The 16,028-nt window shown below is 40.9% G+C and overlaps 1 protein-coding gene across 2 annotated transcripts; it reads left to right on the forward strand.

The window, feature by feature from the left end:
* Positions 1–9,973: 9,973 nt before the first annotated feature.
* Positions 9,974–15,904, forward strand: PFN2 (profilin 2). Of its 2 annotated transcripts, none has more exons than XM_036095593.2 (3): positions 9,974–10,200; positions 12,329–12,521; positions 14,553–15,904. In XM_036095593.2, exons 1-3 carry the CDS (start codon positions 10,069–10,071, stop codon positions 14,648–14,650), a joined length of 423 nt encoding a protein of 140 aa, XP_035951486.1. In that variant the 5' UTR covers positions 9,974–10,068; the 3' UTR covers positions 14,651–15,904. The 2 variants fall into 2 exon arrangements, with proteins under 2 accessions (XP_035951486.1, XP_035951485.1); XM_036095592.2 differs by having other exon boundaries at positions 9,980–10,200; positions 14,230–15,904.
* Positions 15,905–16,028: the final 124 nt, after the last annotated feature.

Raw genomic sequence — 16,028 nt, forward strand, 5'->3', positions numbered from 1 at the left:
AGTCTGCATAAGCCTGAACTAGTAAGGTAGCTGGTCCCAGAAACAATTTTCCCTAAAAGTGAAATCTGAGCTTTCTTAGAGGAAACACAAAACTTTAAAGCCTCATTTTAATGCTTTTTTGGAAGACTACTTAATTAAATATCATTGCGGGGCGCCTGGGTGGCTCAGTCATTAAGCGTCTGCCTTCCGCTCAGGTCATGATCCCAGGGTCCTGGGATCGAGCCCCGCATCAGGCTCCGTGCTCCGCGGGAAGCCTGCTTCTCCCTCTCCCACTCCCCCTGCTTGTGTTTCCTCTCTCACTGTGTCTCTCTCTGTCAAATAAATAAATAAAAATCTTTAAAATAAAAAAAATTAAATATCATTGCTTGCGTTCTGGCACTGAGATCAAGAAAAATTAGATGTGTTATCTCTTTGGGGTTGTTCTGATGGAATGCCTGCATTTCTCTCATATATGAGGTAACAAGACAACTGGTGTTTTTTTTTAGGCTTTGTGTCCTTCCCCTTGGAATTCTACAACAAAACTCTCAAGTTCAAGTGTAACTTTCTTGGAATGAAATGCTCGGCAAATGATGCTGGAATCCCTGAATCCTCTCTCTGCATCTGGTAAATTAGAGAAAATGAGTCAAAACTCCTAGGGAATTCTCTATCAGCTACTGAGACATTTAGGAAGAAGGCATATGAAATCCTAGGGCACTACTTAATGTATTACTACAACAAAACCAGTGGAGCAATGTTCCATGATGTGGCCGATTCAGTCATTATTACAATAGGGATACAATAAATATAAAACATTTCCTCACATGCTTAACTCATTATGGAAAAACAACACTGGATAAGTCAGAATGCCTAGGGACCTGAGATGGGGTAGAAAAATGGATATCCTGGTTAGTACAAGGTTTGGCTGCACTTAACAGAAGCTGATTAGAATAGCTTAACCAAATAAGGAGGTTATTTGTCCAATGTAGTAAGAGTCTGGGGTAGGCTGTGCAAGGCTGATGAAGCCACTTGAGAAAGCAGGTTCCTTCTCCCCACCTGCTCCACCATCCTTAGAAAGTCACAAATGGCTGTTTACTTCAACACTGCATCATCACAATCTGGATAAAGGGGAGGATAGATTAAGGGCAGAGAGTTGTGTGCATGTGTATTATGATATATATATCAAGGAAATTATATATAAAAAATATAAAATCTGGGGAAATTATATAAATATAAAATATAAATACTTAAAAATATATATATCAGGGGGGCTCCTGGGTGGCTCAGTTGTTAAGCGTCTGCCTTCGGCTCAGGTCATGATCCCAGGGTCCTGGGATCGAGTACCACATCGGGCTCCCTGCCCCACGGGGAAGCCTGCTTCTTCCTCTCCCACTCCCCCTGCTTGTGTTCCCTCTCTCGCTGTGTCTCTCTCTGTCAAATAAATAAATAAAATCTTTAAAAATATATATATCAGGGAGAAAGTAGCTTCCCATGAAATAACTTCTGTTTCAGCTCATTGGCCAATGGGTTAGATGATCACCCTAGCTGGAAGGGCATTTTGGAGGTATTTTTAATTGGATTTGTTACCCCTCTCCCCCAAGCAAATTTATGATTGTTAGCAAGGAAGAACAGTAAATAGTGGGTAGGCAAACTGGCAATGTCTAACACATTTGATTAATTGAGTTAAGTGCCATTCTTTATATTTTAAATCTTGCTGTTAGACATTTTTTCTAAAAATGTGCTTATCCATTTCCATGCCTTTGAAAGTTCACCAACACAAATCATAACTACATTTTTTTATTGTTACTCAACTTACTTGATTTTTCAATAACAATGGACAACTTATGATATATTCACTTGATGGACTACTGCATAGTCAATCCAAACAAATGTATGGCAAAAGTTTTACCCAAATGCTTTATGAATCAAAGTGTCCAAATGACTAATAAATATGTGAAAAATGTGCTCACCTTTGTCATTGGGAATATGCAAATTAAAGCCATAATAAATTACTGTCACATACCCAGTAAAATGTTTATGCTTAAAAAGAGAGAAATGCCAAATGTTGGTGAGGTTATGGAGCAAATGAAACCTTCATACATTGCTGGTGCCAAGGTAAAATGGTATCCCTTTGGAATGTTATTTGTTAGTATCTACCAAACCCAAACCTATGAGCTAGCAATCCCATCCCTAGGTATATGCTTACCTCTGCACACCAAAATACATGCATAAAAGTGTTTATGTTCATAATAGCAAAATCCTAGAAACTAACAAAATATGCACCAAGAGTAGAATGGATAAATAAATTATTGTATAGTCACATAATGGAATACTATACAGCAATGAGAATGAAAAAACTACAATTACATACAACACTATGCATGACTCTGACAAACATTTAAGCAAAAGAAGCCAGACACAGTCATGGAAAAGGACCTACTGTGCGAGTCCACTTACATAAAGCTCAAAAATAGCCAAAATTATTCTATGATTTCTAAGAAGTCAGAAAAGTAAATTTTTGAGAGGAGAGTAGTGACTTAAAGTAGGCAAGAAGATGATCCCTGGGATCCTGATATCATCCTATTTCTTGATCTGGATACTGGCTATCTGGATGAGATTACTTTGTGAAAATTCACCAAGGTATATATTTATGATTAGTTTACTTTTCTGTATGTGTATCATACTGCAATAAAAAGAAGAGAAAGTCACAATCATATACTGCTGTTACAATGAAGGTGTCCCATTTTTTGTCTAAGGGCAATTCTATCCAACCATGCTTTGGATCCCAGGCCATTTTTTTTTTTAACTGTTCCAGAGCCTTGAGGCATTATTTATCTTCTTTCTCTTATATCTTTAACATCTCCTTCTCTACTAATGCCATCCCATCAGCATTTAATCATGTTTGAGACTCTCTAATTAAAACAACCACCACCAGCCCCTCCTCTACCCATATGTTCCCTTTGGCTAATTCTCTCTTTATTCTCCTTTACTGTCAAAATACTTGAATGAAGAAAAGTCTCAGCTCTCTTGCCTTCCATTTTTTCCTTTACTCATTGCAATCTGGTTTACTTCCCCATCGTTCACCTAAATCTGTATTTGTCCATTTCCAAAACAGCCTCTCTGTTGCTAATTTAATGAACACCTTCCAGTCCTCCCATTTGACTTTGTAGCATTATTTGCTATTCTTCAACCATTCCTACCATTTGGAAAAACTCTCTTCCTTGGACATTTATGACCTAGCTTGCTCCTGATTCTCTACCCAACTTCTCTAGCCACTCATTCTGCTTTCATTGTAAACTTCTCTTCCTCTACCCATTTTTGAAGTGTTATCTCAAGTCCAGGTGTCTCTTCTGAACTACAGAGCTGTACATGTAACTGCCATGCACCATTTTTACTTAGATGTCTCACAAGTACTGAAAAGTCAACTAAGCTTAACATTTTCCTCCTTGATGTTGTTCATCTTGCTATATTCCTTGTCTCAGTGAATAGCACCAACCAGCACCCATGCCTGAAACTCAAAGTGAATAAAACACAGAAGATTCACAATTGTGGTTATAACTTCTGCTCCTGGCATCATGGTTGAACTAGATATTGTAGGGGAATTCTCCTGCTGCAAAACAACTACATACTGGATCAAAAACATTTTTTGATATTTTGCTTGGCTCTCAGAAATTAGAAATCTCTTCAAAGACCCCTCTTCCCACCAAATAAAGAGAAATAAATCTTGAGCAGAAACTAGAGCAAGGGTCTGTATACAAGCTGGAGAGATGGGGTTGGTCTAAGTGCAAATGCCAGTAGCAGCTCTGTGTGAGGAGGTGGATCAGATACTCCTGCATCCAGGGGCCATCATAGGAAGGGTTAAAGTGGCCCCAGGTTGCTAGTACTCCTGGCACATAGCAGAAGCAGATGCAAATCATCTTTGAAAGAAAGTGTCCTCAATTTAAGCCATCAGAGTTCCCACATACTAAGATCAAGGAAATATGAATTCACAGTCTAAAATCACCAAGTATACAGGAGGCAAGCCATCATGGGTGAGAGAGAGAAAAACGTACAACTTATTTAGATACTGGATTGTCAGATACAGAGTATAGAAAACTAGGTAAGAGATGTTTGAAGAAACAAAGTATGGAACCACAAAGATAGGCAAGCAATTAGAGACCATCAGGAATAAGAAAGATCTGGGTAACAATAAAATGGAACTTCTGAAAATGGAAAATAGATTTTAAGAAACAAAAAGTCAATGTAGGGGTTTAACAGCAGATGAAACATAATTGAAGAATGAACTGGAACATTTGGCTGAAGAAATTACCCAGAATGCAGCACAGAGAGATGGAAAATATGAGAGAAGCTAAGAGATTTGGAGAACAGAAGAGGAAAAGGAAACATTTATTCTGAATCCCAAAAGAAGAGAGAGAACTGAGAGGAAAAGGAATAATTGAAGAGATAATGACTGAGAATTTTCCAGAAGTGATCATGGATATAAAACTATTTTTCCAAGGAGAGTAGAGTAAAAGAAACCTAGATATAGATACATCATAGTGAAACTGAAGGACAGAAAAGACAAAAAGATTCCAAAATTAGCCAGAAAAAAAGATCATTCATAAAAATACAACCAGCAATGATGAAAGCCAGAATGAATGCCATATTTTCGAAGTGTTGGTCTTGTATTGTAAATTCAACCTCTTTTTTAAGAATGAAAGTGATACAAAAACATTTTCGAATAAACAAAAACACAGAATTTACTAGGAGACCTCTATTAAAAGAACTTCTAAAGATTTACTTCAGGAAGAAGGATCATAGAATAATGGTCTGAGATATAAGAAGGAATGGTAAGTTAAGTAGCAAACGTATATGTATACAGTTGACCTTGAACAACACAGGGGTTGGGGCACATACCCCTCATGCAGAAAATCCATGTATGGGGCTCCTGGGTGGGTCAGTCGGTTAAGCATCTGCCTTCGGCTCAGGTCATGATCCCAGGATTTTGGGATCCAGCCCAGTGTTGGGCTCCCTGCTGAGCAGGGAGCCTACTTCTCCCTCTCCTCCCTGCTTGTGCTCTCTCTCTCTCTCCCTCTCTCTCAAATAAATAAATAAAATCTTAAAAAAAAAAGAAAATCCATGTATAACTTTTGACTCCCAAAAACTTAACTACTATAGCCTACTATTGACTGGAATCATTACTGATAACATAAATAGTTGATTAACATATATTTTTAGTTTTATGTATTATAAACTGCAATCTTGGGGCAAACTAAGCTAAATGTCAAAGTAAGAAAATGTCAAATCATAAGGGAGTACTGTACTGTAAAAAATCCATGTATAAGTGGACCCATGCAGTTCAAATTCATGTTTTTCAAGGGTCAACTGTGAATACATATGTATAAACAAACACCTGTGTGAAATAGTAGCCTGAGGAGGAGTGACCAGATTTAAAATGTTCTAAGGTCCTTGGATTGTCTGGAGGTAGGGTTTAAGATATTATTTAACTTAAAGCTTTGTTCTATTAAATATGCATGGTAAAATTTTGAGGGTAACACTAGAGGAATAGAAATTGAACATATAAATTGAATGAAAAATTAAAATATTGCCTATTAGACAAAAAGCCAAATTCCAGCATTTATAAGAGACATCTAAAATTTAATTACAGGTAAGGGGGGGTGAGGGGGAAGAAGGAGAAAGAGGAGGAGGGGACAAGGAAGTGGGAAGGAGAGAGAAAAGATCAGATAAATATCAATAAAAAGAAAGCTAGGATAGTTACCTTACTATTTGACAAAAATAAAATTTTTTAAAAGATTTATTTGAGGGCGCCTGGGTGGCTCAGTTGGTTAAGCGACTGCCTTCGGCTCAGGTCATGATCCTGGAGTCCCTGGATCGAGTCCCGCATCGGACTCCCTGCTCAGCAGGGAGTCTGCTTCTCCCTCTGACCCTCCCCCCTCTCATGTGCTCTCTCTCATTCTCTTTCCCTCAAATGAATAAATAAAATCTTTAAAAAAAAAAAAAAGATTTATTTGAGAGAGCGAGCAAGCAGGGGAAGGGGCAGAGGGAGAGGGAGAGAATCTTAAGCAGACTTCCCGCTGAGCACAGAGCCCCCACGTGGGGCTCTATCCCAGGACCCTGAGATCATGACCTGAGCCAAAATCAAGAGTCGGCCGCTTAACTGACTGAGCCACCAAGGGGCCCTTTGACAAAAAAAATTTTAAGACAAAACACATTATTGGCAATAAAGAGGGCCGCTACTTAACATAAAGGTTAAATATATCAGAAAGAAAATACAACAATTTTAACTTGTATGCATCCAATTAAATAACCTCGAGCTATATAAAGCAAAAATTCATTGAATTTCAGGATAAAATGGACAAATCCAGAATTGTAGGTACTCCATGTTCTTTACTATAAAAATCATAAATAGAACAATGAGTGAATACATTCAAAAGACAACATTTGTATTGCTTGTGTGATTTTTCTCCATTTTTCTAAATTTTATTGTTTTGATAATTACTTTTACAATTAAAACACTTTTTCCAAAAAATAAATATGGAGGTGAAATTTTAGTTAATTGAGGGCTTGGGGTGGGCTTAGTTAATTGTCATTTTACTATATTTGGGGTAATTATGTAGTTTTAGTCTATACCAATGTTTAACAGGGTGAATACATTTTAACACAACTTAACTCCTTTTTCTTTGTATTTTTACTAAAATGTCAAATGATTTACTCATGGACTTAAAGAGCTCAGACATTCCTTGACTGATACATTAAAGAATCTTATTTACCACATAGTTTCTGTTTTCCTAAATAAGAATTTTGGAAAGAATGCATAATAACTCACTCCTAATTTAAATATGCCACCACTGATTGTTAAAGGCTGTATCATTCTGGATATCTGTATCAACAGAGCTATGATTTTTCTCTACTTCTGCCCAGACTTTGGTATTATCGCTGTAGGGATCAGTTACCCTGAAAAAACAAAACAAAACAAACAAACACACACACACACACACACACACAAAACCTAGAGAAAGATACAAATTGTTAATTCTTTTTTTCATATTGATACTTCTTTGGACTTAACGCATTGCTATTCCTAAAACTCAGTGTTTAGCCTCTATTTATGTCTTTTGAAATGTGTGTGGTAGGCAAGTTATATGAAATAGTAACAGATCCTTGTATACAAATAGAAAATAAGACAGCATGCTGGGAAGCTGGTTCTAAAGAAAATAGGCACAGGATTATTTTATAATAGTACAGATCTTCCTCAGTTTACAATGGGATTACACCCTGATAAACCCATTGTAAACTGAAAATATCCTAAGTGGACAGTGCATTTAATATACCTAACTTAGAAACGTCATAGCTTAGCCTCACTACCTCAAATGTGGTCAGAACACTTGCATTAGCCTACAGTTGGGCAAAATCATCTAACACAAAGCCTATTTTATAATGAAGTGTGGAATACCTCATGTAGTTTATTGAGTACTGAAAGTGAAAAATAGAATGGTTGTATCAGTTGTTTACCCTTGTGATTGTGGGGCTGACTGGGAGCTGACTGCTGACTGGCTGCCCAGCATCACCAGGATCACACTGCATACCACTAACCCGGGAAAAGATCAAAATTCAAAATCTGAAGTACAGTTTCTACTGAATGCCTATGGCTTTTACATCATGGAAAACTTGGAAAATAATAAATTGAACCCTAGTAGGTAGGGGACTGTCTGTACTAAAAAGCAGACAGTGAATAGATTCCTTTGAATATATTATCTAAAAATCTAAACAGTAAAGCCTCATTTAATCCATTACACAAAATATGTTTTTCATAGTTTAAATTTTACTGGATGCTATTCTGGGAAAGTAATAACACTATGTTGAAAAAGTAAAATGCTAATGTTGAAGTGTATCAAATTTGAAAAACATGGAAAAATGTTAGAAATTCTAAATTCTTCGGAATGTATTACCCAATAGATATGTTTGAGAATCTTTTTAGAACCTTTTGAAATTTGAATATCCAGAATATTCAGTTGGTCTAATCCCTTTGCTGTTTAAAAACAAAAGAATAAAAATGGATGCAGTTATTTCCAACTCTTTGCTATAATAGTCTAGAAATGAAATCTCAAAAACTCAGAGTAGATTAATAAATAACATTCAATTGCAATATACTTTAAATTATTTTATCTTTATTTTCTCTCATCTTTCCTGTTTAAATTTATTAAATTATAACATGCATACTAAAGGCACAAATCATAACTGTACAGCTTGATGAATTCTCACAAAGTGACCATATTCAGTGTTATCAATACACTGTATTATTAACTTTTAAGGTGATAAACTGCTAAGATTGAAGGATTAAAACCATCAAAAACCACTACAAAGAGGTAAAGTAATAAACCAGTAAGTTTAACTAGATCAGGTAGGAGGTACACCTCCAAAAATGAAACAATTTTTGGCACACATTTTATACCACATAGGTATTCTGTATCATCAGAACATGAAAAAATACATTGTCTCAATCTGATAGGTTCCTGACTTGGGGGTTCTCCTACTGTGCTTTCCTCCCCTCCCTTGCAGAAGCTGATTTCAGCAGAAAAAAATATAAAAGCAAACAGCAGAAAAAATAAAACTTCAGAGCCAATTAAATTGCTTAACATTTTTGTCTTTTCATGAGCTACAGCTGTGTCACAAATCGTGACCTTACGCGATAACTTTAAATTTGAAATTAACTTTTCAACGTTTTAAATGAGCTTTCTTCCTTTCCTTGATTGGCAGATCATTTTTGTTCACCTAAAATTAAAACTGTTGTAGGTCGTCTCCTAATTCCTTGTCTAGTCAAAGCACCCAGAGGTTACTAAAGAGATGAGAGAATCACAGGGACTCCACCTTGTAAATACAAGCCATTCTCAGACCTGGGTCCTGCAATTATTTTACCTTTGAATAGCAAAAATAATTACTATACTATATTCATCCGGGGAACCCTTTCTTAGGTCTTGCACTCTGTATTTTCAGCGATTTCTTTGACCCGCCAGTAACTTTCCCAGTTAGCCAACAAATAGTTTACGTAGGTCGCTATTGGTTTTGTTCGGAATTTAAGAGCAATTCAGCCACAGGTGATTAGCAATCTTAAGGGGGTTCTTACTGTCAAAGAATCCAGAGAATGCGAGGCCCTGGTACCCAAATGAGGCAACAATGAAAGACCGGCAAAGCTCAGAAATGCTCCTGAGAGCCCCAAACGCCAGCTCAGATTTCAGGTTGCCGGGACGCGCCCTCTCGGCTGCCTGTACCGCCAAAGGGCGGGGGGCTCCAGGGAAGAGGGTCCCACTGAGGACGCCCGAGATGAGCGTGGGCGACCTTGCCACGGCCACCCCCACCACAAACAGGAGTAAACGCTCCACATCCCGTCACCAGGGCAACTCGGCAAGCCACCACCAAGGCTCAAGATTCCGCACCCCCAGCCACCGGACGCAGAAGAGAGGCGCATCACGACCGGGCCGCGGGGACTGGACGCGTCTCAGACGCCCCCGTCCCTGGGGTGCCGAATGCGACGGAGGAACCGCCCCCTCGGCGGGCCTCGGGCAGCCGCCCCCAGCGACCCCACCGCACCCGGACCTCTCTGGCGCACGTGGCGGCCGTGATTGTCCCAGAGCGGTATCCCTCCGCGCCCCCGCCTCAGTCTCCCCCTCCCTTCCCGGGACCCTTCGAGTCGGGGCGCCGCGGAAGGATCGCACGCACGAGCGCGCGCACGCCCGCCCCGCCGTGGCCGCGGAGAACTGAAAGGTGCCGCGGTGAGGAGCAGCCGCCGATAGCACCGTCGCCGCCGACACAGCCGTTCCGCAGTCTCCCGCTGGTGGTTAGCCCCGCGGCTGCGGGCGGGCAGGCAGGCAGGCAGGCCGGACGACCTCGGCGGCTTGTCCCTCATCGCCGTCCCCGCGTCCTCCCGCCGCAGCTCCTCGGGGAGGGGGGCGGTCGGTGCCTGCGCAGAGCCGCCTCCTCCCCGCCCCCGCCCCGCCTCCCCCCGCGCCGCCGCCGCCCGCTGCCGCTGCCGCCGCCGCCGCCGCTGCGCCTGCTGCTCCTCGCCGTCCCCGCTGCAGTGCGAAGGGCTCGAAGATGGCCGGTTGGCAGAGCTACGTGGATAACCTGATGTGCGATGGCTGCTGCCAGGAGGCCGCCATTGTCGGCTATTGCGACGCCAAATACGTCTGGGCAGCCACGGCCGGGGGCGTCTTCCAGAGCATTACGGTGAGGACCGGCGGCGGTCTGGGTTCCCGTTCCCGTCCCCGGACCCGAGCGGGGCCGGCCGGCTGTGGGGGCATGGAGGGCCGCGCGGGCAGGTGTGGTAGGCGGCCGGCGCCGAGGATGCGGCTGCGGGGCTGGCGGGGAGGCCGAGGCCCGGGGACGCCCCCTTGCCCGGGGCTGCGCTGACCCGGCGGGGGCGGCGGCCTGGCTCCCTGACTGCCTCGGCGGCCCCCGGCGTTCCCAGTGTCAGTCCGTGAGGCGGGGGGAGGGGGCGCACCGGTTGGGGGGGGCGGCTTTTTTTCCCCCTCGTGCGGCTCTCTGTGGTCTCCTGCAAGCCTTAAGGTTTGCTTTGCATGTCCCGGGGTGGAAGCGGGGTTGGAGGGACCGGGCCGGGGCGCGCGTGGCCCGGGCGGGGGTCCTCCGGCGGCCGGGCTGCCCCTCGCTCCGCGGACAGCGCGCCGCCCGCGCCGCGGGCTGTGGGAGGCGGCGGCTGCCCGGCCCCCGGATCCTCGCAGCGACTTTGCGTAGGTTTGCGGGTGTCCAGGCCTTTGGGGCTTGAGAGAAATGTACGCCGACAACGTAGGTAGATTAGTGAATCTCGACTTCAGCTCTGGCTCCGTAGGATTTTTTTTTTTTTTTTAATTCTCCAAGATGGCGAACTGCCATTGATTTCTCTCCTCCTATGGAGATTCATCGATATACCGTTATCCCCAATTACGCAACATAGCTCTAAAAAAGGGGGTGCTTTTATGGAGCTTACAATCTGTGAAAGCCGAGGGGACACTTTACTTTTCCAAGTCCCTCCCTCTTTAGTGAAGATAGTAAAGGAACTAATGCAGATTTATGCTTTACACTGCCTGATTTTCTTGTGACCTCCTGGTTTTGACTTGGTTGCCACATGTTTGGGGGATAATTGTTACTAAGCCTCCAGTGCTGCTTTATTGTTTGCCTCTTTCTTGACGATTGTGTCAAATACAGGGGCATTCCCTTAATTTCTTGGCCCCACGCTCCCCTCCCATCAAACGCCAAAATTCAGGCCCCCTATTATGAGTGCTACTAATTATTCTGTACTACTAAACATGGCTTAAGATCTGTGTAGAACTCAGTGCTGGATACTAGTACTTTAAGGTCTCCTATAACCGCAGTGAACTAGTTATTATAGAGAATTGGCATCTATCTGGCGATCAACTTTTTTTCTGCAGTCCTCTTGTCTTTGTGTGAGTTCCCGCTGTCTGGCTGGGAAGATTGCGGGAGTGTGCTTGGAAATGGCTGGGGCCTGCTATGACTCTGCAGTTCTGATGGGGGCGACGCCTTCCTTCTTATTCAGGGAATGTTAGAATGCACGTTTTCTCCTTTCCGGTTCTGGTGACTACCTCAGTTTCTTTCCCAGTCTCCATTTTCTCTGGGTTTTTGTTTTGTTTTGTTTTTTGTTTTTTACCGTTGTCTACTGCAGTGCCACCAACAGAATCCTCTTTGCATTTGCCCAGAAAGAAAACTGATTACTGAGGTGGGAGGGGAAGGGAAGTTGGAGAGGAAAAAGAGAGTGGCTAGGAAAATAGGAGGGAGATCTGAATTTGGGAATGTGTTGAGGTCTAGGGTTTGAAGTTCATATTATGGGGGATATTTCAAGCTATTTAAAGCAGAGTAGAAGTGAACAGGTGTGTTAAGCATAGGCATTTTTTCAGGAGACTTTCAAGCAACTTTAAGTTTGCAGCATAAGTGTAATGTGACTCAGTGTGACAGGCAAGCAGTTGTTAGAAGAGTTTATAGGTGGATCTTTACCATTACATAAGCACTTCAGGTACCCCCTACCTTGAAACAGTTTATAAACTGTTAAATTTGCAGTTTATTTAGTGTGAACTATCAACTACATAGATTCTTTGCATAGACTGGTCTTTAGTTAGTACACAGTTAACTGTGAAATGAAGTGATATAAAAGATGTAGTCATATAAGATTAATTCTTTAGAAAGACTGAAACTTGATTTTACATTAGTGAAATGTGCATGTCTTCTAGTACAATACAAACTTGGCATACAGTTTTTCCACTTATATGGAGGCATGAAAAGAATTACAACTTAATGCTTTTTCCTTTCTTTTCTTTTCTGTTTTGTTTTGTTTTGGCGGGGGCAGCCAGTAGAAATAGATATGATTGTAGGAAAAGACCGGGAAGGTTTCTTTACCAACGGTTTGACTCTTGGCGCAAAGAAGTGCTCCGTGATCAGAGATAGCCTATATGTCGATGGTGACTGCACAATGGACATCCGGACAAAGAGTCAAGGTGGGGAGCCAACATACAACGTTGCTGTCGGCAGAGCTGGTAGAGGTAAGCAGAGTACTCTTTTGGTTAAAAGTTGCACGCTACATTACAACTTATTAAGCAGTTTCTTTAACATTTTGAATTAAAGTGTTAGTCCATAATGGCTATTAAGGTGGTTTTTGTGAACTGCCCAGCACTGAAGGGAGGCACTGCTTTGCTTTAGATTTACCAACTCTACATCAGCTGCATACACAGCCTAGTCTCTGAGATCCTGACTTTACTAAAAAACAGAATATTCACGTATTATTCACATATGTTAAATCGTTCATATTGTTTGGTTACTTTAGTCCTTTTGAGTCTTTCACCTTTGCATCTCTTCCCTTTCTTGCATTTTAATTATTCACTGCTCAGCATAAAGAAGGAAAAATGAACATTTGCTCAGTTTTCTGTTAGAAATACTGTTAGGGAGGGGGAAGAGAGAAATAATTAGAATAAGGTTTTGTAGTAAGCCACCTGTTTACTAAAGTATTTTCAAAGACTAAGTGTGTCTGAAATTTAGATTTGAAAGTAGGAAATTATATTTCATGTATACACTTGGTCCAGAAGTTTTGGTGTTTCCTGACTGTTGTCAACATTGCAGAAATTCTTATTAACCTAAATAACTGTCACTAATTTTTTGCAAAAAAACTTCCAAGATTGAGGTTTATTATGACGTCTAATTGATTTACAAATACATTTAAATATATTATCCTTTGTAAATATTTTGTAAATTAAGAGGGCTGTGTAGCCTTGGATAGCTGACTTGGCACAGCTGAGTTTAAGACCAAGTCTACCATGTGAATGAACTTGAAGCTCCTCTGAGCTGTAATTTACTGCAGTGGTTCTGCCAACTCCTTGTGATTATCCTGAAGGTGACTCTTACTTTGATGTGAGTTGATGCATATGAGTATTTTTCTGTAGGAAAATTAGATAACTGAAATAGTGGACACATCTCCAAATATTAGCTGAGTTCAGATAAATATGTTCAAAAGAAGGATTAACCAATGTGACATAAAATTAGAATAAGATTTTTATGCTATACAGCACTACTGACATCTAGTGGTAGCAAGTATAAAATCAGCCATACACGTGTATTTTGGGGCTAGACCTCTGAATTGCATCGTAGAAGAACCTGTTGTTGGAAATAGTAATCCTGTTTCAGGATTTCAGACTCACTTAAAAACAAAGCACAGCGAGGATATCAATTAAGCACAAGCCTTAAGTACTTTTTATTTGGACTTTCCTGAATGGCACTGAAAATGCTCTTTAAAATTTGGTCTTGGTTTTCCTCTGGAATTAATAGACACATTGAGTCTCACTGGTAAGACATAATAGTTTGTACTTAAGCCTGTTAAAGTTGGGGAGAATTTTGTAAATAATCACCTAAGTTTTGTAAGTTTGTATTTTGGGGGCCAGTCTAATAATTTGTCATACCAACCAGTTTTTTGCCCTAGAAGATAAACGATCATACTTCTTTTTTCCTAGCTAGGGTAAAGATATTTTTATGGAGTGCTGCAGCTGCACTGATTGGGCTTCCAGGATGCAGTTTATAGTGTTTTCAGCATATTTCTAGTTTGAAAGTTCTCCTTTTGGAGACCTAGTTGACTTCAGTGCTTGACAGTTCGCGGAAAACTAACTTAATGTTAACTTATTAATCGGGGTTCTGTCTGCTAAAACTTATGTGACTTTCTTGATTAACACTTCTTTTGAAACACTTTTCTTCTTTCTCTTTCAGTCTTGGTCTTTGTAATGGGAAAAGAAGGGGTCCATGGAGGCGGATTGAATAAGAAGGCATACTCAATGGCAAAATACTTGAGAGACTCTGGGTTCTAGCTGCTAGGCAGACTGTTAAGTATTAGGGGAAAATTGCTCTTAAACTTTCCTAGCTGTAAGCTTGAGTCTTAATTCTGGAAATTTTATTAGCAATGCAGGGTGATGGGGTATGAACCTGTGTCTCCTTTGTATCCCTTTGTTGGTGGGGAAAGGTGTCTTTCTTTCTGCCCTCCCCCCCCTTAAATAATTCTGTTCACTTTTGTTTTGTTTCCCTGTGTACTCCAGCATTGGTTATAGTCATGGGAAAGGAAGGTGTCCACGGAGGCACACTTAACAAGAAAGCATATGAACTCGCTTTATACCTGAGGAGGTCTGATGTGTAAGCAGCCTCTCCCCATCTACCTAGCAACTGTCTTCATCACCACCCCAATTACGGTCACAGTGCTACCAGACTATAGATGGTAGCTAATTTTTCTTTACCTATTTTCTAATGTCATGATTCCTGTTTGCCCAATGGATCATTTGTATGTTAACCACTGTATGTAACCAACCCTTATCTGGCAACATAATTGCAGCACAATAATGATTTGCATGATACCTTGAAATTTGGGGGGAGGGGGCATGCCAAGTTGGGCATCACTTTGTCTTAGCAATTAATGGGATATTGATAACTAAAATAAGTTAATATTAAGCAAGGTGCCGGTTGTACAATCTCTAATTTGATCAATGTCTTTCAGCACTTTGAGCATTTACTTAGCTCATTTAGTCTTCCTTTTGTAGCGCATGGTTGGGAGGAAAAAGTGCATGCATCTTTCCTTCACTCCTCTTTTCCCACCCTTTCCCTTTGCATATAGGTATTTGGTTTGCTTCCATCTTTTATGCAGTGCCTGGTTTATTTAACCAAGTAATAATCCCTTTTGTTGATGAGCTATTGAGAGCTGCAGTAGTTTGCTTTCAGTATTGTTGCACTTGAGCAGAGACAGACCTTCTGTCTATAGGATATGTGAAGAGAGCAACTGCAAAACGAGAGCAAAAGGCACTTCCTCCCATGACCTTACAGTAACCATACAGATCGAATTCCCAGGGACATTCCATCATTGCAGTAGCTCAGATTTGTGTTCCTGTCTCTTTCTTTGCACACCAGCTCTACTCTTTAGTAAAATTGTAAAAGGCTGCCATTATGGACATTAGGTATCCCAACATAACCATCTGGAGTGTGTCCAGTTTGTTCTTCATAGGACCAATTTTTATTTGCAGCTTGAGTTTTTATATGAAGTTGCATTATTGTGGACTTGGCTGTCTTGTGATGAATTTTTTTCATATGTGTTCTGTGCCATACTATTGTTAAAATGAACTGTTGCTATTGTGAGATGGATTTTAACTGACCTATTAAAGGTTTCTTTCGAATGGCACTACTTTAGGGACATTCTAGTATTTGCTTCTATTGTTTGGGCCTTGTGGATAATGTACAGATTTAAAAACAAATCTTGTTGCTGATTTGTCCATTTCTTTCCCTGCACTTTGTTACATCCGGGATACAGTCTAACTCATCTGATTTAATATGCATTTAAAAAAATGCCATAACTATTAAACACCTTGTTTACAGACAGATGAAATAAATTTATTCCAACCAAATACTCTAGACTCCTGTTGTTTATATAATTGTCTTACTGTTACAGTTGATTTTTGACACATTGGACTATACAGAATAGGCCAGGCTCTGTTGCAAGCATAAAATCTTAAAATTGAGCTCATGGCCTA

Source organism: Halichoerus grypus, chromosome 1 (assembly GCF_964656455.1).
Source record: "Halichoerus grypus chromosome 1, mHalGry1.hap1.1, whole genome shotgun sequence".
In the NCBI taxonomy this organism is placed as follows: Eukaryota; Metazoa; Chordata; class Mammalia; order Carnivora; family Phocidae; genus Halichoerus; species Halichoerus grypus.